General features: G+C 39.6%; 1 protein-coding gene across 5 annotated transcripts in view; it reads left to right on the top strand.

Annotated features, from left to right (window-relative positions):
- whrna (whirlin a) overlaps positions 1 to 27,479 on the top strand; it is a 289,942-nt gene that overhangs the window by 138,665 nt on the left and 123,798 nt on the right. For all 5 annotated transcript variants that reach the window (XM_061876910.1, XM_061876907.1, XM_061876909.1 and 2 more), the window contains exon 3: positions 1,753 to 1,878. In XM_061876910.1, coding sequence (XP_061732894.1) covers positions 1,753 to 1,878 — 126 coding nt within the window. The remainder of the gene's footprint in view (positions 1 to 1,752; positions 1,879 to 27,479) is intronic.

Genomic DNA, 27,479 nt, shown 5'->3' with positions numbered 1-27,479 from the left:
TTCATTCACAATTGAAGTTAAAAAGTGGCTTTGGAGCAATCAAAGGTGCTCACACGGTCACTAAGGTGGCCACTATGTTTGACAAATCAACTTAATGTGTATTATATTTATCCATGACAGCATTTATGTTGGACATTGTGAGGTTTGTCTGTTAAAATCATGGTTGTTTTTACAAATGATGACAGATGTGAACAAGAGCATGTATTGTCTTTGTGTGATGTTGTAAATGAGGTGTGGTTTTATATTAAAGGCGAACATTATCACCAGACCTAAGTAAGCATCAATATATACCTTGATGTTGCAGAAAAAAGACCATATAATTTTTTAACCGATTTCCAAACTCTAAATGGGTGAATTTTGGCAAATTAAACGCCTTTCTGTTTATCGCTCTCTCAACGACGACGTCAGAACGTGACGTCACATCGGTCCTCAACGCCATGTTTCCCTACCACATCGAGTCAAATCAGCTCTGTTATTTTCCGTTTTTACGACTGTTTGCCGGTACCTTGGAGTCATCATGCCTCGACGGTGTGTTGTCGGAGGGTGTAACAACATGATCATGGACGGATTCAAGTTGATTTACGTAGAATGTGCATTGATTAGGACAGCATGCTAATCGATGCTAACATGCTATTTAGGCTAGCTGTGTGCATTATGCCACATTTGTAGCTATATTTACATCCAGCCTTTCCCTCCATCCACATTTAATGCCAAACACTTACCAATCGACGGATTTAAGTTGCTCCAGTTTCAAGAGATGCGAAAGTCCCTCGTTTGGTTTTTACCGGCGATGCTACGACATTGATGGCAAGAATACCTGGATATCCTGCGACACTTAAAGCAGATACATTCCCAACGATAAAGTCAACGAAATCACAAAGGTGAGTGTTGTTGTTATTGACTTATTGATCCAGTGTCAATGCGAAAGTCCTGATCAGTTGGTGTGCACATTTTACCTGCGATGCTAACGCAGAATAGCGTTAGCATGGCCGAATAGCGTCAATAGCTATTCGCTCAATAGCTTCAGTTTGTTCTTCAATTTCGGTTTTGCTATCTGCCTCCATACTCCAACCCTCTGTTTCAATACATGTTTAATCTGTTGAATCGCTTAAGCCGCTGAAATCCGAGTCTGAATCCGAGCTAATGTCGCTATATCTTGCTGTGCTATTCGCCATCGTTTGTATCGGAATCGCTATGTGACGTCACAGGAAAATGGACAGTGACATCGCAAATAGCAAAAATCAAGCACTTTAAAGCTTTTTTTAGGGATATTCCGGGAGATGTAAAATTTTGAAAAAAACTTTGAAAAATAAAATAAGCCACTGGGAACTGATTTTTATTGGTTTTAACCCTTCTGAAATTGTGATAATGTTCCCCTTTAAATATGTGTCCATGAAAGGGCATTTTATGACTTTTATTAATTTGTTTACTTGCTATGGTATGATTTTATTGTCATAATTTTATTGCATTATTTTTGTATCCTTTTATTTTAGGTAGCCAGGGACTGCAGATGGAAATGAGCTATTTAGCTATAATCTGGTACAGAACATATCTGTCTTTGATCTTAATGTTTCTGTGCATGGTCCATTCATATAAAGACTAAACTGAATTGGCGCGATAGCAACAAAGTAATTTTCTGGAGAGACTGATCAGGCTGAAATGAGCAATACTGACTCGTGAGAAATAAGTATCCGAATATTCCATTCTTCTACATGTTTATGCAGTCCTTAACAACCTCTCTGTCATTGACAGGTCAACTTGGTTCTGGATGATGGCCGGTCTCTTGGTCTTATGATTCGAGGTGGAGCAGAATACACTTTGGGTATTTACATCACAGGAGTGGACCAAGGCTCAGCGGCACAGTGCGGAGGACTCAAGGTAACCTTGCCTTGACAAATCGATTGAAGACATAAATATGTTAGAGATAATATTGTATCTTTCATGAATATATTTTCGATTGTTTGCTTGAGGGATGCTGCATTTTTGGGCTCCGATCCCAATCCATTTTCAAGTCTCGAGCCAATACTTTGACAAGCAACTACGGAAGTGATATAGTTTTTTTCGGCAAGTAACTGAAGTAAACACAATAACACATTTACACAAAGCTTATTTCATTCAATTTAAAATGTGTTAATATTGTTATACATTAGATTAGATAGTACTTTATTTATTCCTTCAGGAGAGTTCCTTCAGGATAATTAAATTTTTCAGCATCACACATTAGATCATTAGATCAAATGTGTGTTATTAATTTGTATCTACATTTTGTTGGAATGTGCACAATAACTAAACAAATGCATAAACAACTATTCAAACCATTTAAGCCAGGGGTCCCCAAACTACGGACCGCCAAATTTTATTTTTTTATTTATAATTTTTTTTAATCTGTCCTTTCTAATCCATTTTCTACCGCTAGTTACTCTTGGTGTCTCCTCACTGCTCAGGCATATCATATTGTCTGAAAATGCATTGTCATGTCGATAACATGACATCATCGTGCTCAGAATATAAAGTATATATATATAGATAGTCAAGGTTTCTGGGGATTATCCACTATACAGTGCTCAATACCGTAAAAGAGCGAAATATACATTCGGTCAGGAAAAAACACAGAGGCTATTTCATCCCTACAAGCCTGTTTTGCAGGTTTCCCTGCTCTTTAGGGGATTTTATTATATATATATATATATATATATATATATATATATATATATATATATATGTATGTATACATACATATATATATATATATATGTATATGTATGTATACATACATATATATTCATATATATATATATGTGTATATATATATATATATATATATATATATATATATATATACATACATACATACATACATACATACATACATACATAATATAAACAGACTTGTAGTAATGAAATAGCCTCTGTGTTTATTCCTGACTTAACACACACAGACACACACACACACACACACACATATATATATATATATATATATATATATAAAAATATATATATATATATATATATATATATGTATATGTATATATCCATCCATCCATTTTCTACCGCGGAGAGTGCTGGTACCTATCTCAGCTGCATTCAGTCGGAAGGTGGGGTACAACCTGGACAATTCGCCAGCTCATCGCTGGGCCAACACTGATAGACAGACAATATTATATATATATATATATATATATATATATATATATATATATATATATATATATATATATATATATATATATATATATATATATATATACATATATATATACATATATATTAATCCTCCCTTAAAAAAAGATAACTTGTCACAAATTATTTTATTCGAAACTTTGTTTTCTTGTGTTTATATATATATATATATATATATATATATATATATATATATATATATATATATATATATATATATATTAGTGACAAGTTATCTGTTTTTACAAGGGAATTAATAGCAATTGATATGGCAGTTAAATAGACAGAGGAAAATAAAGTCGACGAGTTTTGTGCTCAGACTTCTGCAGTGCATTAATCAGCATTAATCAATAAAGCTTCAGGAGCAAGACATGATTGAATCCATGAAATAGTTTTGAAAATCTTAATAAGTAAAGCCTGAAATGTGGTGAATGTGTGGTAAGGTCAATAAAAAAAATGGCAAGATAATATGAATAAAGAAGAGGTAATATAACTTGAACAGAGGAAGATATCATTATCGATTTCATTATGATTACAATTCAGGAGCTTAGATTTGATTAAAAAATCGATTATGGATGCATCTTTAATTTATGTATATTGATGCAGTTTTACATGTATTTTTGTTTCACTAAATACGAATTCATCCCTTGCCAACTTTTAAAACCGGTGCACTTGTAATAAGAAACAGTTGAATTGATTCCCTTTGCATTTATTGAATGAATGGACATTTGTGCAGAACTGGAACATACAAAATAAAGCAGTCAGTCGGATCTCTTGGTGAGGTGGCTCGTTGCAGACAGACAACTTTACAACTGTCTGCATTTCTTTATTTACAGCAAATCAATAATCGATTGTTAAAGTTCCTAATCAATATTAGAATCGCCCACGTCCGAATTGCAATGCATCCAAACATTGATAACTCCCCCCCCCCTCTATAATTACTAAAGTGTAGGAAATATATATTTGTGGGGCGGTCTAGCTCGGTTGGTAGAGCGGCCATGCCAGCAACTTTAGGAATCCAGGTTCGATCCCTGCTTCTGCCATTCTAGTCACTACCGTTGTGTCCTTGGGCAAGACACTTTACACACCTGCTCCCACTGCCACCCACACTGGTTTAAATGTAACTCAGATATTGGGTTTCACTATGTAAAAGTGCTTTGAGTCACTAGAGAAAAGCGCTATGTAAATATATTTCACTATTCACAAATATAATAGAGATAGGGAAATAATAAAAAATAAGTTAGTGAAAGACGCGGAAGGTGAGGACATCAGTCTTAAGGTGTAAATCTACGCCAAAAAAATCATGACACTAAAGTCTTACTTACTCTTGTTACTTTCTGAAACTTGGGAGCCCTGTGTTATTGCAATGTAATTACACTATATTGCCAAAAGTATTTGGCCTTTACTCACATATGAACTTGAAGTGCCATCCCATGGAATTGTCCAACATTTTTTGGTATACTGGAGCATTCAAAGTTAATTTCACTGGAACTAACTCCTGAAAAACAACCCCACACCATAATTCCTCCTCCACCAAATTTCACACTCGGCACAATGCTGTCCAAAATGTAGCATTCTCCTGGCAACCTCCAAACCCAGACTCGTCCATCAGATTGCCAGATGGAAAATTGTGATTTTACACCACTGCATCCCATGCTTTGCATTGGACTTGGTGATGTATGGCTTAGATTCAGCTGCACGGCCATGGAAACCCATTCCATGAAGCTCTCTGCGTACTGTACGTGGGCTAATTGGAAGGTCACATCAAGTTTGGAGCTCTGTAGCAACTGACTGTGCAGAAATTCTTTGCACTATGCTCCTCTGTCAGTTTACGTGGCCTACCACTTGGTGGCTGACTTGCTGTTGTTCCCACAATGTTCACTTTTCTTATAATAAAGTTGGCCTTGGAATATTTAGGAGCGAACAAATTTCACCACTGGATTTGTTGCACAGGTAGCATCCTATGAGAGTTCCACGCTGGAAATCACTGAGAGTGGCCCATTCTTTCAGAAAGGTTTGTAAAAACAGTCTCCATTCCCAAGTGCTTGATTTTATACACCGGGCCAAGTGATTAAAATCATCATTGGTCTCCTAAAACTAGCGCTAACAACAAAGTTAACACACAGCCAACAACAGCCGTTGCTGTGGGCCACAACTCATGCCAGTTAACCCCTGCAGATTGCTAACCTTGCCAAGAGCTAACCCCACTTTCTGCGTCCCATAATATTTTTAAAGGCCCACGTATAAAGTCAGAGATTGTACATAACGCACTCTAATCTCATGAAACATTTCTCACCCCAGATATGTATAGGTTTTTTGAAAAACATAATTCAATATAGTCTTTGCTAACTAATCACATTTACTAGGAATTCATTATTTGATTACATTTTTGTGAAAGTATCAATTTCTATCAACAATCAAATTTGCCTTAGTGTGTGAATGTAAGTGTGAATGTTGTCTGTCTATCTGTGTTGGCTCTGCGATGAGGTGATGACTTGTCCAGGTTGTACACTGTGTTCGGCCCCAGTGCAGCTGGTATAGTCCCCAGGTCCCCACAACCCCAAAAGCGACACACAGTAGAAAAATGGATGGATGGATTTTCCCAATGCAGATGGTGAATAATCAGATCTTGTCTGTGGCATTTTTAACATTGAAAAATGTTAACCCATAAAATCTATGCCTGACGATAAGAGCAAGTTCTTCAAGGTTTTTAATCTACAAAATAGCCACACGGCATTTTTAGTTTGTTTACAAAACTACCATCCAGCAAAGAGTGAAACCATCTTTTCTCAAAGTGATTTTCTACCCTGGAGTTTAACCCCCCTTTTTTATTTTGAAAGCCCAAATGTGAGCGCTCTGAACACATGGTGGATTACCAAGCAAATACAGAGAGCTGTGATCTTGCGGATGGATTCTGGCCAAGGATTTCTCATTTGCACAGAGGTCATTTTCCATCCTGCCCAACGATAAAACAATCCTGCTGAAACAATGAAAAAACACACGGTGACAAAACTGGGCTTTGCAAATAACAAGGTCAGTTAGTGACTTTTCAGTCCTTATGGAATACGAGCAATACTATTTTTCTTGAAAATACAATTAAAATTGTCATCAACGGTTTAAGGCCACGTTCACACAAACATGCATAGTTTCAAAAACCCATACCCAAGGTTAACACGATCTCCATCCACACAAGAGTAGTTTCAAAACTATCTATATTTACACACAAACACATACACCTGCTGTCATGCCCATTATGTCCAATCGGAAGCCGGAAAAAGCAGCCTTGCAGACTTGGGGGCATTACACTTATCTTATTATAGTGTTTATTTTGATATACTAGATGTACAGTATTTTTAAAAATCATTTAATTTTCCCAAAACTCGACAGTGCACCTTATAACCCGGTGCGCCTAATTTACGTAATCATATTTGCTGTGCTTGCCGACATCAAAGTTATTTTATTTAGTACATGGTGAAATGATAAGTCTGACCAGTAGATGGCAGTCACACATAAGAGATACGTGTAGACTGCAATATGATAGCAGTCACACATAAGAGTTTCGTGTAGACTGCAATATTACCCAAGTAAACAACACCCATATGTTATGTGTTCCATTGACAATATAAAACAGGGGTGTCAAACTCAAATACAGAGTGGGCCAAAATTTTAAACGGAACAAAGCCGCGGGCCAAGTTTGAACAAATTAACCTTTTAATAGGGACCCAAACAAGTTTTGCATTGAATATTGAACAAGCAAGGCTTATATAACTTTAGTGACATGTAAAATCCAGTTTCAAATATTAATAATAATAGTTAAACAAACATCAACGGCATATCAAATATTTATGCCTTTTTTTCTATTTGCAATCTTCTGAGGTAAATATCAGGTTTTTTCCACAGGCTAATAATACATTTGAAAATAAAATAATAATAATGAATTAACTAAACATTCAAGCCTTGAAGTAGCAAGAGAAAATGCATGAATAAAACATTAATTATTGGTCAGTTTGCTGGAAGTTTCCCGGAAGAGTTAGTGCTGCAGGGGGTTCTGGGTATTTGTTCTGTTGTGTTAGGGTGCGGATGTTCACCCGAAATGTGTTTGTCATTCTTGTTTGGTGTGGGTTCACAGTGTGGCACATATTTGTAACAGTGCAAAAGTTGTTTATACGGCCACCCTCAGTGTGACCTGTATGGCTGTTGACCAAGTATGACTTGCATTCACTTGTGCGTGTGTGTGTGTGTGTGTAAAAGCCACAAATATTATGTGACACGCTGTTAGTATGGAGGAGAAGCGGACGTGACGGCAGGTTGTAGAGAACGCTAAAGGCAGTGCCTTAAATGCACGCCCCCAATATAGTTGTCCTGGTGGAAATTGGTAGAAATTCGGGAGAATGGCTGCCCCGGGAGATTTTCGGAAGGGGCACTGAACTTTGGGAGTCCACCGGGAAAATTAGGAGGGTTGGCAAGTATGAGTATTAGTGGTGAATGCGGTGTTACCGTGGCACTGACGCTGTATAACACCGGCGGGCCAGCTCTAATGCTAAATTGATATTGCCTCAAGGGCCAAATTAAATTACATGGCGGGCCAGTTTTGGCCCGCGGGCCAGAGTTTGACACCCACGATATAAAACATTACACACGGCGCTCTAAAATTTATCAAAATGTTTTTGTAGGACTTTGGTAAGCTATTAAGCCGCGCGGCTTGATGGATTGTACTGTGCTTCAACATATGATTAATGTTATTATGGTGTGTGTATAAGGTAAGACATATTATCTGACGTTTTGTTTTGCAGTATTATGCAAAAGCAACTTTCCTTACCCTCTGGTACCTGCTGATCTGTATTTGGGATCTGCATAAGAAAATGCGCGCGCGTCCGCTTTTGTAGTCTGTGCTGACCCGTAGTCGATAAGATTCTTCTTTTTCTCCATCTTGGTGTTGTGGGACATTTCTAATATAAAGTAGTGTGAAGTTCTTACTTATATCTATCAGTAAACTCGCCATGAAAGCGCTAAAACATACCGGTGTAGTGAGTTTACATTATTCACCCGAGGAATTTTAGTTATTAGAGAGTTCCGATCAGACGTTGTTAGCTCCATCTTTTGACACTTCTTCCACTCCCGTCCTTGCATGCTACACCGCTACAACAAAGATGATGGGGAGAGGACGCTGCCGAGGGTGAGCCACGTAAATAAGAGCAACCACAAATCGGCGCATCCGGAAGCGCAACTTGTAAATAACTTGTAAAACATAATCCATGCAACATTTTGACACCTGCACGTGTATCTCTATATTGATCATAAATTAATTTATAATTCCACAAGTGTTTTGCAGTGACACACGCACATTCGTGCGCTTTAGGTTTTTAAACCTACAAAAGGGTTTCAAAATGGTTTCCTTGGCTTGTTAGTGTGCACTGATCTAAAAAAAAAAAAAATCTGCAGTATAAGGCGCACTTAAAATGCTTTTTTTTCCTCAAAACTTGACAGTGCGCCTTATTGCCCGGTGTGCCTAATGTATAGACAAATTTTGCTTACCGACCTCAAAGCTATTTTATTTGGTTCATGGTGTAACCAGTAGATGGCAGTCAAACATAAGAGATAAGTGTAGGATGCAGTATGATGATAATATTACTCAAGTAAACAACATCAACATTTTATATTTTCCATTGAAAATAAAGAACATTACACACAGCGTTCAAAAACCTATCAACATGGTTTAGTATGACTTTGGTAAGCTGTGAAGCTGCACCGCTTGATGTGCTGCAACATACAAGTATTTTTATGGTGTGTGTATAAGGTAAGACATATTATTTGGCGTTTTTTTTCGCAATGTTATGCAAAAGCAACATTTCTTACCTTCTGGTACTTGCTGATCTGTATTTGGGATCTGCATAAATCCGGAAAAATTGCGCTGGTCCGCCTTTGTAGTCCGTGTCGACACCGTAGTCGATAAGCTTCTTGTTTTTCTCTATCGTCTTGTTATGGGACATTCATCCTGCAACATTGCCATTTCTAATATAAAGTAGTGTAAAGTTCTTACTTATATCTGTCAGTAAACTCGACCTGAAAGTGCTTAAATATACCGGTGTAGTGACTTTACATTATTCACCCAAGGAACTTTAGTTATTAGACAGTTCCGGTCGGACGTTTTTTCACGGGACACATTTCTGGTGTTGTTGTTTCCGAATGAGGAGATGCTGCTCCGTTATTGATTTAAGTAAAGTCTGAATGTCAATAAAACAGTTAGCTCCATCTTTTGAAGCTTCTTCCACTCCCGTCCTTGCACGCTACACCGCTACAACAACGATGACGGGGAGAAGACGCTGCCGATGGTGAGCCATGTAAATAAGACCGCCCACAAAACGGCGCATCCTGAAGCGACTGTCAGAAAGCGTCTTGATGATAACATAATTTATGCAACATTTTGACCCAAGAACCACTATTACATGTTATGTAGACCACAAGGAAGTGTTTTACATTTAGAAAAAAAAAATGTACTCCTTTAACGCGCCCTATAATCCGGTGCGATTTATATGTGAATAAAGATACAAAATAGATTGTTCATCGGCAGTGTGCCTTTTAATCTGGTCCACAAAATATGGTAATATATCTGAAAGGGTTGTCAAATAGAGGATGCACATACATCAGCGTGGATCAACCTTAGTTTTATTTTTCAACTCACATCCAAGCAAATGCGCCACAGCGTAGTTTTTGGAACCTTCAACAATCAAAATATTTATATTCGTGTATTACATATAGCCTATTATTTTCGCACTATTGACTAGTGATGCACCGAAAATTTGGTCGTCAAAAATAGACTTTGCTCACCGAAACCAGATGTCATGGTGACGTATCCACTTGTGCTAGCAGGCTACATCTTTTCCTGCGCACACAAATGACGGAACTCGCTCAAAGCTGAAGAAAAAGCCACATTGCCGTTTGGGCTAAAGCAGGGGTCACCAACCTTTTTGAAACAAAGAGCTACTTCTTGGGTACTGATTAATGCAAAGGGCTACCAGGTTGATACACACTTAAAAATATTGTCAGAAATAGCCAATTTGCTCAATTTACCTTTAATAGATAAATCTCTCTCTCTCTCTCTCTCTATATATATATATATATATATATATATATATATATATATATATATATATATATAAATGGGTATTTCTGTCTGTCATTCCATCGTATAATTTTTTTTCCTTTTACGGAAGGTTTTTTGTAGAGAATAAATGATGAAAAAAACACTTAATTTAACGGTTTAAAAGAGGAGAAAACATAAAAAAAATGAAAATGTTATTTTGATACATAGTTTATCTTCAATTTCGACTGTTTAATATTCAAAATTCAACCGAAAAAAAGAAGAGAAAAACTAGCTAATTCGAATCTTTTTGAAAAAATTTAAAAAATAATTTATAGAACATCATTAGTAATTTTTTCCTGATTAAGATTAATTTTAGAATTTTGATGACATGTTTTAAATAGGTTAAAATCCAATCTGCATTTTGTTAGAATATATAAGAAATTGGACCAAGCTATATTTCTAACAAAGACAAATCATTATTTCTTCTAATTTTAAAAGAAATTCAAAAGACTTTGAAATACGATTTCAATTTGATTCTAAAGATTTTCTAGATTGGCCAGAATAATTTTTTTGAATTTTAATCATAATAGGTTTGAAGAAAGATTTAACAAATATTCATTGTCGAAAAAACAGAAGCTAAAATGAAAAAAATGAATTAAAATGTATTTATTGTCCTTTGCAATAAAAAAACAAAAACAAATTTACTTGAACATTGATTTAATTTGTCAGGACAGAAGAGGAAGGAATTTAAAAGGTAAAAAGGTATATGTGTTTAAAAATCCCCAAATCATTTTTAAGGTTGTATTTTATCTCTAAAATTGTCTTTCTGAAAGCTATAAAAAGCAGAGTAAAAAATTAAATGAATTTATTTAAACAAATGAAGACCAAGATTTTATAAAATTTTCTTGGATTTTCAAATTCTATTTGAGTTTTGTCTCTCTTCGAATTAAAAATGTCGAGCAAAGCGAGACCAGCTTGCTGGTAAATAAATAAAATTAAAAAAATAGAGGCAGCTCACTGGTAAGTGCTGCTTTTTGAGCTATTTTTAGAACAGGCCAGCGGGCGACTCATCTGGTCCTTACGGGCTACCTTGGCTAAAGTAACATTTGAAAAGATCAAATTCCAATCGGATTCGGACCAACTCCTCTTGTGGCCTGAATCTGATGCGAAAAGATCAGATTTGGAGCACTTTAGAGCATCTCGACTAGGGCTAGGCGATATGGCCTTTTATTAATATCTCAATATTTTTTAGGCCGTATCGCGATACATGATATATACTGCGATACACGATATATATCGCGATATTTTGCCTTACCCTTGAATGAACACTTGATGCATATAATCACAGCAGTATGATGATTATAAGTGTCTATATTAAAACATTTTTGTTCATACTGCATTAATATATGCTCATTTTAAACTTTCATGCACAGGAGGAAATCACAACGAAGTCAATTTAGCAAAACTGCATTTATCAAACAGTTATTAAGCAGTGGCATGAACATTCATGTCATTTCAAAACAGAAAGTGCAAGATTAAAACAAGCTATGAGTGCACTTTTGGGCATGATGTCACTAAGATGACATATCAAACAACACTAAATAAAAGTGCGCTTTTTGTACAGAACACCAGTACAATACAGTAGTTTAAAATAAATAAAGTGCACTTTGTCACACAAGATATTTCAAAAACAGTCAAAAAAAGGAGCTGCATAATAGGAAATCAAACAGTGTATGTGGTAGGTTCCTGCGGACGTTATCTCCTGTTGTGGGCTATTTTTTTCATAGGGTTTTGATGTGAAAAGGGGTTGCTTGGACATTTTGTTGGTGTGGCACTGAACGGAGATGTTGACATGCGGAGTTTCAAGAACTCTTCATTCTCTAGCGGGTGACTTTTCAAATGATGCTACATATTAGCAGTAATGCTACTTTTTGTAGCAACGCTTTTGCCCCACACTTGACAAATTACGGTTGTCTGTTCGACATATTCCCGCTTGAAGCCAAACCACCGCCGGACGATGGACCCCCTGTTGTTTTTCTTAGGAATTACTTTCCCTTCATTTGTTACCAAATTCGCACCTTCTTTCTCTCGTATTACCTCTCGCACCACAGCTAACGTTACTCATGCCGCTACCTCTCTGCTCCGCGAGGGCGTATACGTATGTGACATATGGAAGAAGGTGTGCTTGTTTTATATTTCTGTGAGAAGGAGAGACAACAAAGAGTGAGAAATGCCTGTAGTTAAAACCGTAACTAAAAGCAACTGCGTGAGAACGTATACTCGAATATCACGATATAGCCATTTTCTATATCGCACAGAGACAAACCCACGATATATCGAGGATCGCGGGTATATATATAAATATAAATATATGTCAACAACTTGAGGGTTGCAGGTTCGATTCCCGCTTCCGCCATCCTAGTCACTGCCGTTGTGTCCTTGGGCAAGATACTTTACCCACCTGCTCCCAGTGCCACCCACACTGGTTTAAATGTAACTTAGATATTGGGTTTCACTATGTAAAGCGCTTTGAGTCACTAGAGAAAAGCGCTATATAAATATAATTCACTTCACTTCACTACATATATATATATATATATATATATATATATATATATATATATATATATATATATATATATGTATATATATATATATATATATATATATATATATATATATATATTATTAGGGGTGTATATTATTAGGGGTGTATGTATATTAGGGGTGTGGGAAAAAATCGATTTGAATACAAATTAAATTGTTTATGTTGTGCAATTCGGAATCTATTCTAATTTTTTGAAAATCAATTTTTTTTTTCATTTAAATTTTTTTTTCATTTAAATTCCAAAACCAAACCTGACCCAGCAACACTCAGAACTGCAATAAACAGAGCAATTGAGAGGAGACACAAACACGACACAGAACAAACCAAAAGTAGTGAAACAAAAATGAATATTATCAACAACAGTATCAATATTAGTTCTAATTTCAGCATAGCAGTGATTAAAAATCCCTCACTGACATTATCATAAGACATTTATAAAAATTAAAAAGTGTCACAGTGGCTTACACTTGCATCGCATCTCATAAGCTTGACAACACACTGTGTCCAATATTTTCACAAAGATAAAATAAGTCATATTCTTGGTTTGTTTAATAGTTCAAACAAATTTACATTATTGCAATCAGTTGATAAAACATTGTCCTTTACAATTATAAAATATTTTTACAAAAATCTACTACTCTACTGGGGTAAATCCTGCTGAAATCCTATGTATTGAATGAATACAGAATCGTTTTGAATCGGAAAAATATCGTTTTTGAATCGAGAATCGAATCGAAAAAAATCTTTATATTATCGAATCGTGACCCCAAGAATCGATATTGAATCGAATCGGGGGACACCCAAAGATTCACAGCCCTAATATATTTATTGCATATTTATGGGTAACTATTTATAAACATTGACTTATTTGTGTACTTTTGTTTGCAATGTATTAAGTGATGTAGTTGTAGAACAAATAGCCAAGCAAGAGCGTACATTTGTCCAGTTTTTTGCCAGTTTTTGAGCACAAACATTGCGCTGTGTCAAAACTTGAGTGAGCGCAGTGCAAAAACTGAATGTGCAGAGGTTGAGGAACAGAGGGGAAGAGGAGATAAAACTTACATTGTGTGTTAACCTTCTGTTGTTATTGTTGCACTACAAGTGAGGTAGGTGTCTCAGTTAATGACCTCCAGTTCTTTTGTGGAGAATAATTGGTACCAATATGTGGCGGTGCTAAAACCGGTGATTAAATGACATAAAACTGTAGTCCTTTTCTTGGGCGAACACTAAAGCCTCAATCCACTATAGTCTCCCTGCAGACCCTCCTACGGACCTTGATGTGCACATACCCAAAAGAAAAATCTAGCTTCGCCTAAGCTGTGACACAAACCGCAAAGCTTGGTTGGTCAGCTTGGTACTAGATCATTTCTGGGGTTTTCTAACTGGCGAAAGTAAAACAATAAAAGCTACAACCTCCATTAAAGAAGCAATGGAGCATATAGAGGGGCGTTTAATTGAGGACATTCACAAATATGACCAATGCAGTGACTTTAAAACTGGTGTAATGTGCTTCCGGCCTCTCATTCTCCACAATATTCATTGGTCAAGAGCCAAACTATTAAGATTGCCTCGACTCGTTCAGGGTTTGCACAGCCTGTCTATTAAAGTGGGTGACATTGTTATCACCAGGAAAGATGAGGTCACCTACCTAGGTACCATTCTAGAGGCTAATCTTTCCTGTGATTAAATGGCAACCAAGTTAATAAAAAAAAGGTCAACCAACAATCAAGATTTCTCTACAGACTCTCCTCTCTGGTCAACAAAAGCACCTTAAAGGGGAACATTATCACAATTTCAAAAGGGTTAAAAAGAATAAAAATCAGTTCCCAGTGGCTTGTTGTATTTTTTTAAGTGTTTTTCAAAATTTTACCGGTCTCGGAATACCCCTAAATAAAGCTTTAAAGTGCCTTATTTTTGCTCTCTGCGAAGACACTATCCATTTCCCTGTGACGTCACACAGTGCTGCCAATGTAAACAAACAATGGGAATACCACAGCAAGATGTATCGGATTCAGACTCGGATTTCAGCGACTTAAGCGATTCAACAGATTACGCATGTATTGAAACGGATGGTTGGAGTATGAAAGTATTGAAGAAGAAACTGAAGCTATTGAGCGAATAGCTATTGACGCTTTTCATAGCCATAGCATGGCCGAATTGCTGCGTTAGCCTCGCCGGTAAAATGTGCGGACCAAACGATGAGGACTTTCGCATCTTTTGACACTGGAGCAACTTAAATCCGTCGATTGGTAAGTGTTTTTTTCGCATTAAATGTGGGTGGAAGGAAACGTAATATAGTTGCAAATGCATCTGCAGGTTATCCATACATCTCTGTACCATGTCTGCTTTAACACCGTTGGTAAATAGAATGTTAGCATCGATTAGCGTAGCATGTTAGCATCGATTAGCTGGCAGTCAACATCAACAAAACTCACCTTTGTGATTACTGTGACTTAATCGTTGCAAATGCATCTGCAGGTTATCCATACATCTCTGTGCCATCTCTGATTTAGCACCGCCGGTAAATAGCATGTTAGCGTCGATTAGCATAGCATGTTAGCATCGATTAACTGCCAGTCACGCCGCGACCAAGTATGTCTGATTAGCAAACAAGTCAACATCAACAAAACTCACCTTTGTGATTTCGTTGAATTTATTCATTGCAAATGCATCTGCAGGTTATCCATACATCTCTGTGCCATGTCTGTCATCGCCGGTAAAATGTGGAGCCACTTTGGTACATTCAATGGGGGTCTGGCGGCAGACACTTTCGCATCTTCGGGCCAGTGGTGCAACTTGAATCCCTCCCTGTTAGTGTTGTTACACCCTCCGACAACACACCGACGAGGCATGATGTCTCCAAGGTTCCAAAAAATAGTCGAAAAAACGGAAAATAACAGAGCTGAGACCCAATGTTTACAATGTGTTGAAAATGAAAATGGCGGCTGTATTACCTCGGCGACGTCACGTTCTGACGTCATCGCCTCCAGAGCGATAAACAGAAAGGCGTTTAATTCGTCAAAATTCACCCATTTAGAGTTCGGAAATCGGTTAAAAAATATATGGTCTTTTTTCTGCACCATCAAGGTATATATTGACGCTTACATAGGTCTGGTGATAATGTTCCCCTTTAAGCAGTGGTACAAACATTCATGTCATTTCAAAACAGAAAATGCAAGATTGTCGGACACATTTTAAAACAAGCTATGAGTGCACTTTTGTGCATGATGTCACTAAGATGACATATCAAAACTACACTAAATTAAAGTGCACTTTTTGTACAGAACGCCACTGCAATAGTTTAAAACGAATAAAGTGCACTTTGTCACACAAAATATTTCAAAAACAGTCCAAAAAAAATGAGCTGCATAATAGGAAATCAAATAGTGTATGTCCTTCGCTATGTGGGAGGTTCCTGCGGACGTTATCTCCTTCTGTTGTTGACTATTTTTTTCATACAGTGTTGATGTGGAAATGGTTGCTTGGGCATTTTATTGGTGTGGCATCAAAGGGAAATGTTGACACACGGATTTTCAAGCACTCTTCCTTAAATTATGCTACATATTAGCAGTAATACTACTTGCTGTAGTGCTTTTGCCCCACACTTGACAAATTACGGTTGTCTGTTTGAAGCCAAACCACCGCCGGACAATCAATCAATCAATCAATCAATCAATGTTTACTTATATAGCCCTAAATCACTAGTGTCTCAAAGGGCCGCACAAACCACAACACAAACCACTGCGACATCCTCGGTAGGCCCACATAAGGGCAAGGAAAACTCACACCCAGTGGGACGTCGGTGACAATGATGACTATGAGAACCTTGGAGAGGACAAAAGCAATGGATGTCGAGCGGGTCTAACATGATACTTTGAAAGTTCAATCCATAATGGATCCAACACAGCCGCGAGAGTCCAGTTCAAAGCGGATCCAACACAGCAGCGAGAGTCCCGTTCACAGCGGAGGCAGCAGGAAGGAAACCATCCCAAGTGGAGGCGGATCAGAAGCGCAGAGATGTCCCCAGCTGATACACAGGCAAGCAGTACATGGCCACCGGATCGGACCGGACCCCCTCCACAAGGGAGAGTGGGACATAGGAGAAAAAGAAAAGAAACGGCAGATCAACGGGTCTAAAAAGGGAGTCTAGTTAAAGGCTAGAGTATACAAATGAGTTTTAAGGTGAGACTTAAATGCTTCTACTGAGGTGGCCTCTCGAACTGTTACTGGGAGGGCATTCCAGAGGACTGGAGCCCGAACGGAAAACGCTCTATAGCCCGCAGACTTTTTTTGGGCTTTGGGAATCACTAATAAGCCGGAGTCCTTTGAATGCAGATTTCTTGCCGGGACATATGGTACAATACAATCGGCAAGATAGGATGGAGGTAGACCGTGTAGTATTTTATACGTAAGTAGTAAAACCTTAAAGTCACATCTTAAGTGCACAGGAAGCCAGTGCAGGTGAGCCAGTACAGGCGTAATGTGATCAAACTTTCTTGTTCTTGTCAAAAGTCTAGCAGCCGCATTTTGTACCAACTGTAATCTTTTAATGCTAGACATGGGGTGACCCGAAAATAATACGTTACAGTAATCAAGGCGAGACGTAACAAACGCATGGATAATGATCTCGGCGTCTTTAGTGGACAGAATGGAGCGCATTTTTGCGATATTACGGAGATGAAAGAAGGCCGTACTGTTTTTTTGGGGAATTAATTTTTCCTTCAATTGTTACCAGATTTGCACCTTGTCTCTCTCGTATTACCACAAGCATCACAGCTAGCGTTACCCATGCCGCTACCTCTCTGCTCCGCGAGGGCGTATACGTATGTGACGTATGTAAGAAGGTGCGCTTGTTTTACGTCTCTGTGAGAAGGAGAGACAACAGAGTGGGAAACGCCTGTAGTGTAATGCCCGCAGCTAAAAGCAACTGCGTGAGAACGTACACTCGAATATTACGATATAGTCATTTTCTATATCGCACAGAGACAAACCCGCGAGATATCGATAGTCACAAGCTCACAGGAATGGCTCTCTATGTATCCAAAAAGCCAATAAAGTGGTAAGGTGTGGAGTTGTTTACAGAGCAATACATCAAATGTACTCACAGCAACACTCAGCAAACCCTGGGCCAGACTGTAACACAACTTTGGCAGCACAAACTCAATTTTTCAGAAATTAGAGGGTTCAACAAAAAGAACTGCGACTTAGTTGTTGTAGAAATGTTAATCCCCTTTCAGACTTCTGCAGGGGTACCCTTTAGCGCAGTATCCAAACCTACATTGCTTCAGTTTAGAGGCGCAGACTCCCACACATCAATCTTCGGATGTGTGTTGTAGTTTTGTGCGGTTTGCAATAGGGGTGCAATGATTCATCCAAGTTGACGTCATTGCTCGTTTTTTTTTTCTCGAGGGAAACAAACATGACTTGCTGAAAGAGAAAAATGGCTGTGGCCACAGCGGGTGGAAACTCAACACATCCGAGACATAAATACTCAATTTACAATACCGACCTTACTTTTCATGGCAGTTCGCCTTTGATGATGCAGAGGCTTGTTGGACGTCTGGAGGATGCAGTCTTCAATTGTCCTTAGTTTGCTCGCTAGATAGCTAACAACACAGAGACAGAATCGTGTAAAAAAAATCAATATAACTATAATTTTATCCCAAGTCTGCCACCTAAACTTTGTCTATAGGCCTGTGTACTTCTTTCTGTACCCAACGTCATCATCAACACTGCAAAAAGTCAGTGTTCAAAAACAAGAAAAAAAACCCCACAAAAATGAAGGGTATTTTACTTGAACTAAGCAAAATTATCTGCCGATAGAACAAGCAAATTCGGCTCGTCAAGACTTTCCAAAACAAGTAAAATTAGCTAACCTCAATGAACCCAAAAATACCTTAAAATAAGTATATTCTCACTAATGACAAGTGCACTTTTCTTGGTAGAAAAAACAAATATCAGACCTTTTTTCTCAATGTGGCATTTGTTGAAACCAGCAAACTTATACTCAAAACTAATTTATTGTTCTTAAAGGAAAGGCAACAAGGCGACCCGCTTGTTACTCTCGGGGTCTACTAGCCGCTCAGGCAAATCATATGGTCTAAAAATGCATTTTCCCATTGATAACATGACATCATCGCGCCAAGTGCGTGGTCTTTCAGTCATTGGTGAGCAAGGAATATGTATGTATATATATATATATATATATATATATATATATATATATATATACGTATATATATATATATATGTATATGTGTATGTATGTATATATGTATATGTGTATGTATGTATGTATGTATATGTGTATATATGTATATGTGTATGTATGTATATGTATATACAGTATATGTATATGTGTATGTAAGTATATGTGTATGTATGTATATGTATATGTATGTGTATATATATGTGTATATATGCCTATTTTTTTTTTTATTGTACCGTATTTTTCAGAGTATAAGTCGCTCCGGAGTATAAGTCGCACCTGCCGAAAATGCATAATAAAGAAGGGAAAAAACATATATTAGTCGCACTGGAGTATAAGTCGCAATTTTTTGGGGAAATTTATTTAATAAAATCCAACACCAAGAATAGACATCCATCCATCCATCCATCATCTTCCGCTTATCCGAGGTCGGGTCGCGGGGGCAACAGCCTAAGCAGGGAAACCCAGACTTCCCTCTCCCCAGCCACTTCGTCTAGCTCTTCCCGGGGGATCCCGAGGCGTTCCCAGGCCAGCCGGGAGACATAGTCTTCCCAACGTGTCCTGGGTCTTCCCCGTGGCCTCCTACCGGTTGGACGTGCCCTAAACACCTCCCTAGGGAGGCGTTCGGGTGGCATCCTGACCAGATGCCCGAACCACCTCATCTGGCAACGTGTCCTGGGTCTTCCCCGTGGCCTCCTACCGGTTGGACGTGCCCTAAACACCTCCCTAGGGAGGCGTTCGGGTGGCATCCTGACCAGATGCCCGAACCACCTCATCTGGCTCCTCTCGATGTGAAGGAGCAGCGGCTTTACTTTGAGTTCCTCCCGGATGGCAGAGCTTCTCACCCTATCTCTAAGGGAGAGCCCCGCCACACGGCGGAGGAAACTCATTTCGGCCGCTTGTACCCGTGATCTTATCCTTTCGGTCATGACCCAAAGCTCATGACCATAGGTGAGGATGGGAACGTAGATCGACCGGTAAATTGAGAGCTTTGCCTTCCGGCTCAGCTCCTTCTTCACCACAACGGACCGGTACAACGTCCGCATTACTGAAGACGCCGCACCGATCCGCCTGTCGATCTCACGATCCACTCTTCCCTCACTCGTGAACAAGACTCCTAGGTACTTGAACTCCTCCACTTGGGGCAGGGTCTCCTCCCCAACCCGGAGATGGCACTCCACCCTTTTCCGGGCGAGAACCATGGACTCGGACTTGGAGGTGCTGATTCTCATTCCGGTCGCTTCACACTCGGCTGCGAACCGATCCAGCGAGAGCTGAAGATCCCGGTCAGATGAAGCCATCAGGACCACATCATCTGCAAAAAGCAGAGACCTAATCCTGCGGCTACCAAACCGGAACTCCTCAACGCCTTGACTGCGCCTTGAAATTCTGTCCATAAAAGTTATGAACAGAATGGGTGACAAAGGACAGCCTTGGCGGAGTCCAACCCTCACTGGAAATGTGTTCGACTTACTGCCGGCAATGCGGACCAAGCTCTGGCACTGATCGTACAGGGAACGGACCGCCACAATCAGACAGTCCGATACCCCATACTCTCTGAGCACTCCCCACAGGACTTCCCGAGGGACACGGTCGAATGCCTTCTCCAAGTCCACAAAGCACATGTAGACTGGTTGGGCAAACTCCCATGCACCCTCAAGAACCCTGCCGAGAGTATAGAGCTGGTCCACAGTTCCACGACCAGGACGAAAACCACACTGTTCCTCCTGAATCCGAGGTTCGACTATCCGACGTAGCCTCCTCTCCAGTACACCTGAATAAACCTTACCGGGAAGGCTGAGGAGTATGATCCCACGATAGTTGGAACACACCCTCCGGTCCCCCTTCTTAAAGAGAGGAACCACCACCCCGGTCTGCCAATCCAGAGGTACCGCCCCCGATGTCCACGCGATGCTGCAAAGTCTTGTCAACCAAGACAGCCCCACAGCATCCAGAGCCTTAAGGAACTCCGGGCGGATCTCGTCCACCCCTGGGGCCTTGCCACCGAGGAGCTTTTTAACTACCTCAGCGACCTCAGCCCCAGAAATAGGAGAGTCCACCACAGATTCCCCAGGCACTGCTTCCTCATAGGAAGACGTGTTGTTGGGATTGAGGAGGTCTTCGAAGTATTCCTTCCACCTATTCACAACATCCGCAGTCGAGGTCAGCAGAACACCATCCGCACCATACACGGTGTTGATAGTGCACTGCTTCCCCTTCCTGAGGCGGCGGACGGTGGTCCAGAATCGCTTCGAAGCCGTCCGGAAGTCGTTTTCCATGGCTTCCCCGAACTCTTCCCATGTCCGAGTTTTTGCCTCCGCGACCGCTGAAGCTGCACACCGCTTGGCCTGTCGGTACCTGTCCACTGCCTCCGGAGTCCTATGAGCCAAAAGGACCCGATAGGACTCCTTCTTCAGCTTGACGGCATCCCTCACCGCTGGTGTCCACCAAGGGGTTTTAGGATTGCCGCCCCGACAGGCACCAACTACCTTGCGGCCACAGCTCCGATCTGCCGCCTCGACAATAGAGGTGCGGAACATGGTCCACTCGGACTCAATGTCCAGCACCTCCCTCGTGACATGTTCAAAGTTCTTCCGGAGGTGGGAATTGAAACTTTGTCTGACAGGAGACTCTGCCAGACGTTCCCAGCAGACCCTCACAATGCGTTTGGGCCTCCCAGGTCTGTCCGGCATCCTCCCCCACCATCGCAGCCAACTCACCACCAGGTGGTGATCGGTGGAAAGCTCCGCCCCTCTCTTCACCCGAGTGTCCAAAACATGAGGCCGCAAATCCGATGACACAACTACAAAGTCGATCATGGAACTGCGGCCTAGGGTGTCCTGGTGCCAAGTGCACATATGGACACCCTTATGTTTGAACATGGTGTTCGTTATGGACAAACTGTGACGAGCACAAAAGTCCAATAACAAAACACCACTCGGGTTCAGATCCGGGCGGCCATTCTTCCCAATCACGCCTCTCCAGGTTTCACTGTCGTTGCCAACGTGAGCGTTGAAGTCTCCCAGTAGGACAAGGGAATCACCCGGGGGAGCACTTTCCAGTACTCCCTCGAGCGTTCCCAAAAAGGGTGGGTACTCTGAACTGCCGTTTGGTGCATAAGCACAAACAACAGTCAGGACCCGTCCCCCCACCCGAAGGCGGAGGGAGGCTACCCTTTCGTCCACCGGGTTGAACTCCAACGTACAGGCTTTGAGCCGGGGGGAAACAAGAATTGCCACCCCAGCCCGTCGCCTCTCACTGCCGGCAACGCCAGAGTGGAAGAGGGTCCAATCCCTCTCGAGAGAAGTGGTTCCAGAGCCCTTGCTGTGCGTCGAAGTGAGTCCGACTATATCCAGCCGGAATTTCTCGACTTCGCGCACTAGCTCAGGCTCTTTCCCCCCCAGTGACGTGACGTTCCACGTCCCAAGAGCTAGCTTCTGTAGCCGAGGATCGGACCGCCAAGTGCCCTGCCTTCGGCTGTCGCCCAGCTCACAATGCACCCGACCTCTATGGCCCCTGCTATGGGTGGTGAGCCCATTGGAGGGGTGACCCACGTTGCCTCTTCGGGCTGTGCCCGGCCGGGCCCCATGGGAACAGGCCCGGCCACCAGGCGCTCGCCATCGTGCCCCACCTCCGGGCCTGGCTCCAGAGGGGGGCCCCGGTGACCCGCGTCCGGGCGAGGGAAATCTGGGTCCATGATGTTTTTTCTTCATAAAGGTCTTCGAGCTGCTCTTTGTCTGATCCCTCACCTAGAACCTGTTTGCCTTGGGAGACCCTACCAGGGGGCTTTATGCCCCCGGACAACATAGCTCCTAGGATCATTGGGACACGCAAATTCCTCTACCACGATAAGGTTGCAGCTCAGAGAGGAGAAGAATAGACATGTGAAAGACAATTTAAAATAAATAAAGAATAGTGAACAGGCTGAATAAGTGTATGTTATATGACGCATAAATAACCAACTGAGAAGGTGCCTGGTATGTTAACGTAACATATTATGGTAAGAGTCATTCAAATAACTATAACATGTAGAACATGCTATACGTTTACCAAACAATCTGTCACTCCTAATCGCTAAACCCCATGGAATTTTATACGTCTACTCTCTTACGTGAATGAGCTATATAATAATATTTAATATTTTACGGTAATGTGTTAATAATTTCACACATAAGTCGCTCCTGAGTATAAGTCGCACTATGAAAAAAACTGCGACTTATAGTCCGAAAAATGCGGTAATTTGAAAAATGTATCTGAATGTGCATGAACTATTTCTGTTCAAAATTGTTTGAAATGTCACATGTTGAATGTTTGAATATTAACCGTCAAATTACTCTACTGTGCCAACTGTACTACCGTATGAACGAATGAAATAAGTTAATTTCGGTCATATATTCAACCATCAACCATTTTGTGTGACCAGTTTAACAGTACAGATTAGACATATTTAACAATCATACACATTTACGCACAAAACTAAAATAAAAGGAAACGAATGACCGAAAAAGGAAGAAAATAAAAAAGCAAAGTCCATTTAGCGGTCATCTGTTTTAATTATGAACCCAAAACTGTGTCAAAGTTAAGATTTTTTTGTTCATGCTTGAAATAAGAATTTATTACTTTGAAAAAGTAGTTTTATTCTTGTGAGTGTTGATGACACAGCTTTGCAACAGTTGATATATACAGCAGAGGATTGGGAGAATGTCATGTGGTCAGATGAAACCAAAATAGAACTTTTCGGTATATACTCAACTCGTCGTGTTTGGCGGAAGAAGAATACTGAGTTGCATCCCAAGACCACCACACCTACTGTGAAGCATGGGGGTGGAAACATCATGCTTTGGGGCTGTTTTTCTGCTAAGGGGACAGGACGGTTGATCCGTGTTAAGGAAAGAATGAATGGGGCCATGTATCGTGTGAGATTTTGAGCCAAAACCTCCTTCCATCAGTGAGAGCTTTGAATGGTTGACCAAATACTTATTTTCCACCATAATTTACAAATAAATTCTTTAAAATTCCTACAATGTGAATTCTTGGATTTTTTTTTCACATTCTGCCTCTCACAGTTGAAGTGTACCTATGATGAAAATTACAGACCTCTATCATCATTTTAAGTGGGAGAACTTGCACAATCGGTGGCTGACTAAATACTTGTTTGCCCCACTGTATCATGTTAGACCCACTCGACATCCAAATGCTTTTGGTCTCCTCTAGAGGGGCAGGGGGTTGCCCACATATGTGGTCCTCTCCAAGGTTTCTCATAGTCACTGTCACCGACGTCTCACTGGGGTGAGTTTTTCCTTGCCTGTATATACCGAGGATGTCGTTGTGATTTAGGGCTATATAAATAAACATAGATTGTGATTTAGGCCTATATAAATAAACATTGATTTATTGATTGAGTGTTGTAGAAAGCTTATTTCGAGACGAAATATTAGAGGAATCTAAATAATTTAGTGCACGCAGAAGTGTTTGCTGTCTCTGTCCTGTACTTCATGTCATGTCTTCAAGTGATAGAAAAGAATCAACATGTTGAAGATGCTAGCAACGACTTGTTGGCGGCAGGATTCTGCAGATTACTGTTGTTTGCTTCTTGTCTAAATTTTTTTGATCCAAACAAATGAAATCCTTTTTACTTTTTTTGGCCCAGATTCCTCTTCGAGTGTTGTTGGTTTGGCTTCCATTGTGCGTTTTGTCCAATTCTGCTACGTTGTTGACATCCATACTCTGTAAAATTATTTCAAGTGACATCTAAAACAGCTGCTGTGGTTCCATTTTACCGCAGCTCAGTTGTTAAAATTACAATATATAATAATTAATGGAGAATTATATCGTACGATAGACATTTTTATGTGGTAAGATATATTGTATATGGTAACGACACACAGCTCTAATTGGAAGTCTGCACTTGGAAAGGTCCCATCTGTGTCATGATGCTACGCCGTCTACTATTTTTTGCTGAGTTTGCAGTTCCTGCAGAATACTTTTTTGAGTTTGATGTTAAATAAACAGTATAAGAACATTCCAGTTTGTCTGCTATATATTCACGTCCTGACTCTCCACACAAATCAGTGCGAAGTTGATGAGATTAAACGATGCTCGAATAAGCGTGTATAATTAGTCAAGCCAATCATCATCAGCATTTCTTATTTATACATGCAATCAAGTAGTGAAATACCAACACTGGTTTACTGGCTGCATCTGCTTCACAAGAATATGCAAATAAGAGAGACAAGGATGAGAGCTGTCTAAAATATGCTCTGATTGATAGGAATTGACTTATCATTGTGGATTGAAAACTTAATTCCTTTCAGAAGAGTTTTGACATTAAATGCTGAAACATTTTATAATGCAAAGTCTATTAAGGCTCATTGTCCTCCATTCAAATTGCACATAATGTAATTTTCCAGGGAGCAGGGAAGCAAGGAAACAGCAGACCACTCAATGATGTAAACATAGGGACACACGGTAGTGATCCCGGTGCCAAAATAAATAGTTTGTATGCGTTAGCGCTTATAATAACAATATCACTAATACCTGATTAATATTCAAGTCGCAAAATGTACATCGAGTATGGTTGCAATTAGTTTTAGAGGCGGATTAGAGGACCACCCATTGGCTCAGCTGTCAGCAGACGTTTATTTAATTTTATTTAATATCAAGAATGCATTAAAATAAATATCCAACGGTCATCATGTCTTTCATAATGGTTGTGAACGATAGGCAAACTTCAAAAAAAAGTCACAATAAAAATTGAAGTATGCATTGATCCCTTTGATACATTTCGTACAAACCCCGTTTCCATATGAGTTGGGAAATTGTGTTAGATGTAAATATAAACAGAATACAATGATTTGCAAATGATTTTCAACCCATATTCAGTTGAATATGCTATAAATACAACATATTTGATGTTCGAAGAGATAAACTTTTTTTTTTTTTGTCAAAAAATCATAAACTTTAGAATTTGATTCGAAAATAATAATAATACGCATTATGAAGCGTAAAATAAGACAGCGGAGACCTCGGATTGTTGAACGACTGAAGCTCTACATAAAAAAAGAATGAGAAAGAATTCCACTTTCAAAGCTTCAACAATTAGTTTCCTCAGTTCCCAAACGTTTATTGAGTGTTGTTAAAAGAAAAGGTGATGTAACACAGTGGTGAACATGCCCTTTCCCAACTACTTCGGCACGTGTTGCAGCCATGAAATTCTAAGTTAACTATTATTTGCTAAAAAATAATTAAATTTATGAGTTTGAACATCAAATATCTTGTCTTTGTAGAGCATTCAAATGAATATGGGTTGAAAAGGATTTGCAAATCATTGTATTCTGTTTTTATTTACCTCTAACACAATTTCCCAACTCATATGGAAACGGGGTTTGTACATCAAAACTAGTCCAATAGCACCATGCTATTGATGTCTTAGTTTTGTTGTTCAAGGTGATAAAGCAATGTGTTATCATTAAAATATCTGATGATAAAAAATATTATTGATAATTAATTGATTACATTATTAAATTTTTTTCCCAAAAATGGCACCTAGGCTGTGCTAGTTTTCAATCTTGTTCGGCAAAAACAAATGCTCAAATAACTTTGGACTGTCCTGTGCTCTGCAGTTGATCATGTGACCTCATTTCATTCTGCAACAAACTGCACTCCATCTGCAAACTCCATTAAAAGTTAAAAGTGTTTGGCCTACAGTACGCATGCAAGTCCATATTTAATCTCTGCTGGTATGCAGACTCTGCTTATAGGAAAGAAGCACAGGAGCAAAGTGGAAAAAAATGAAATGTTATGAGACTGACCGTAAAAAATGAAGTCGTTTTAAGGTTTCGGGTAATTTTACGCTGACTTAGTGTGTAGAGATACTGGTCTTTAGGGGTCAGCGATACTGAGCATTTTGGTTTGGATCAGATACCAAGTAAATACAGGGCTTGGAACATTGATGCTGTTACGCAAAATGTCATAATTGGGGGTGTAATTTTTTTATATAATTTTTTTTATTTTAGTCAAGTGCATGCATTAGCATAAGCTCTTTTTGGGGCGTGTTTTGTGTGATTTATCAACACTGCATGTGCAATTGTAAAGTGGTGCAGACCGCCTTTTTTAAATGAGGATCACTGTATGTCAGATTCAAACACTGATGACATCTCCTAAACAAGACAAGAAGCAAAGAATTAAACAGAGACAGAATTAAATTTGGCTCAATTGAGGAGACGCCTGGACACTGTACACTTGTACAGTGTCTCAACATGCTCTGGCGAAAGATTGTGCGCCTCCTCCTTTATTTGGACTATCCCTGATTACATGGCAACAGCTATTTTTAAGGTACGGAGGTCGTAAACAGCCATCGCCTTATGTTACAAAAGTTCAAAGAAAAGGTCGTAAAA

The sequence above is a fragment of the Nerophis ophidion genome, linkage group LG17 (genome assembly GCF_033978795.1).
Source record: "Nerophis ophidion isolate RoL-2023_Sa linkage group LG17, RoL_Noph_v1.0, whole genome shotgun sequence".
Classification (NCBI taxonomy): domain Eukaryota; kingdom Metazoa; phylum Chordata; class Actinopteri; order Syngnathiformes; family Syngnathidae; genus Nerophis; species Nerophis ophidion.
Note: the sequence above shows the minus strand (reverse complement) of the source record. Positions and strands in the feature narration are given on the sequence as shown.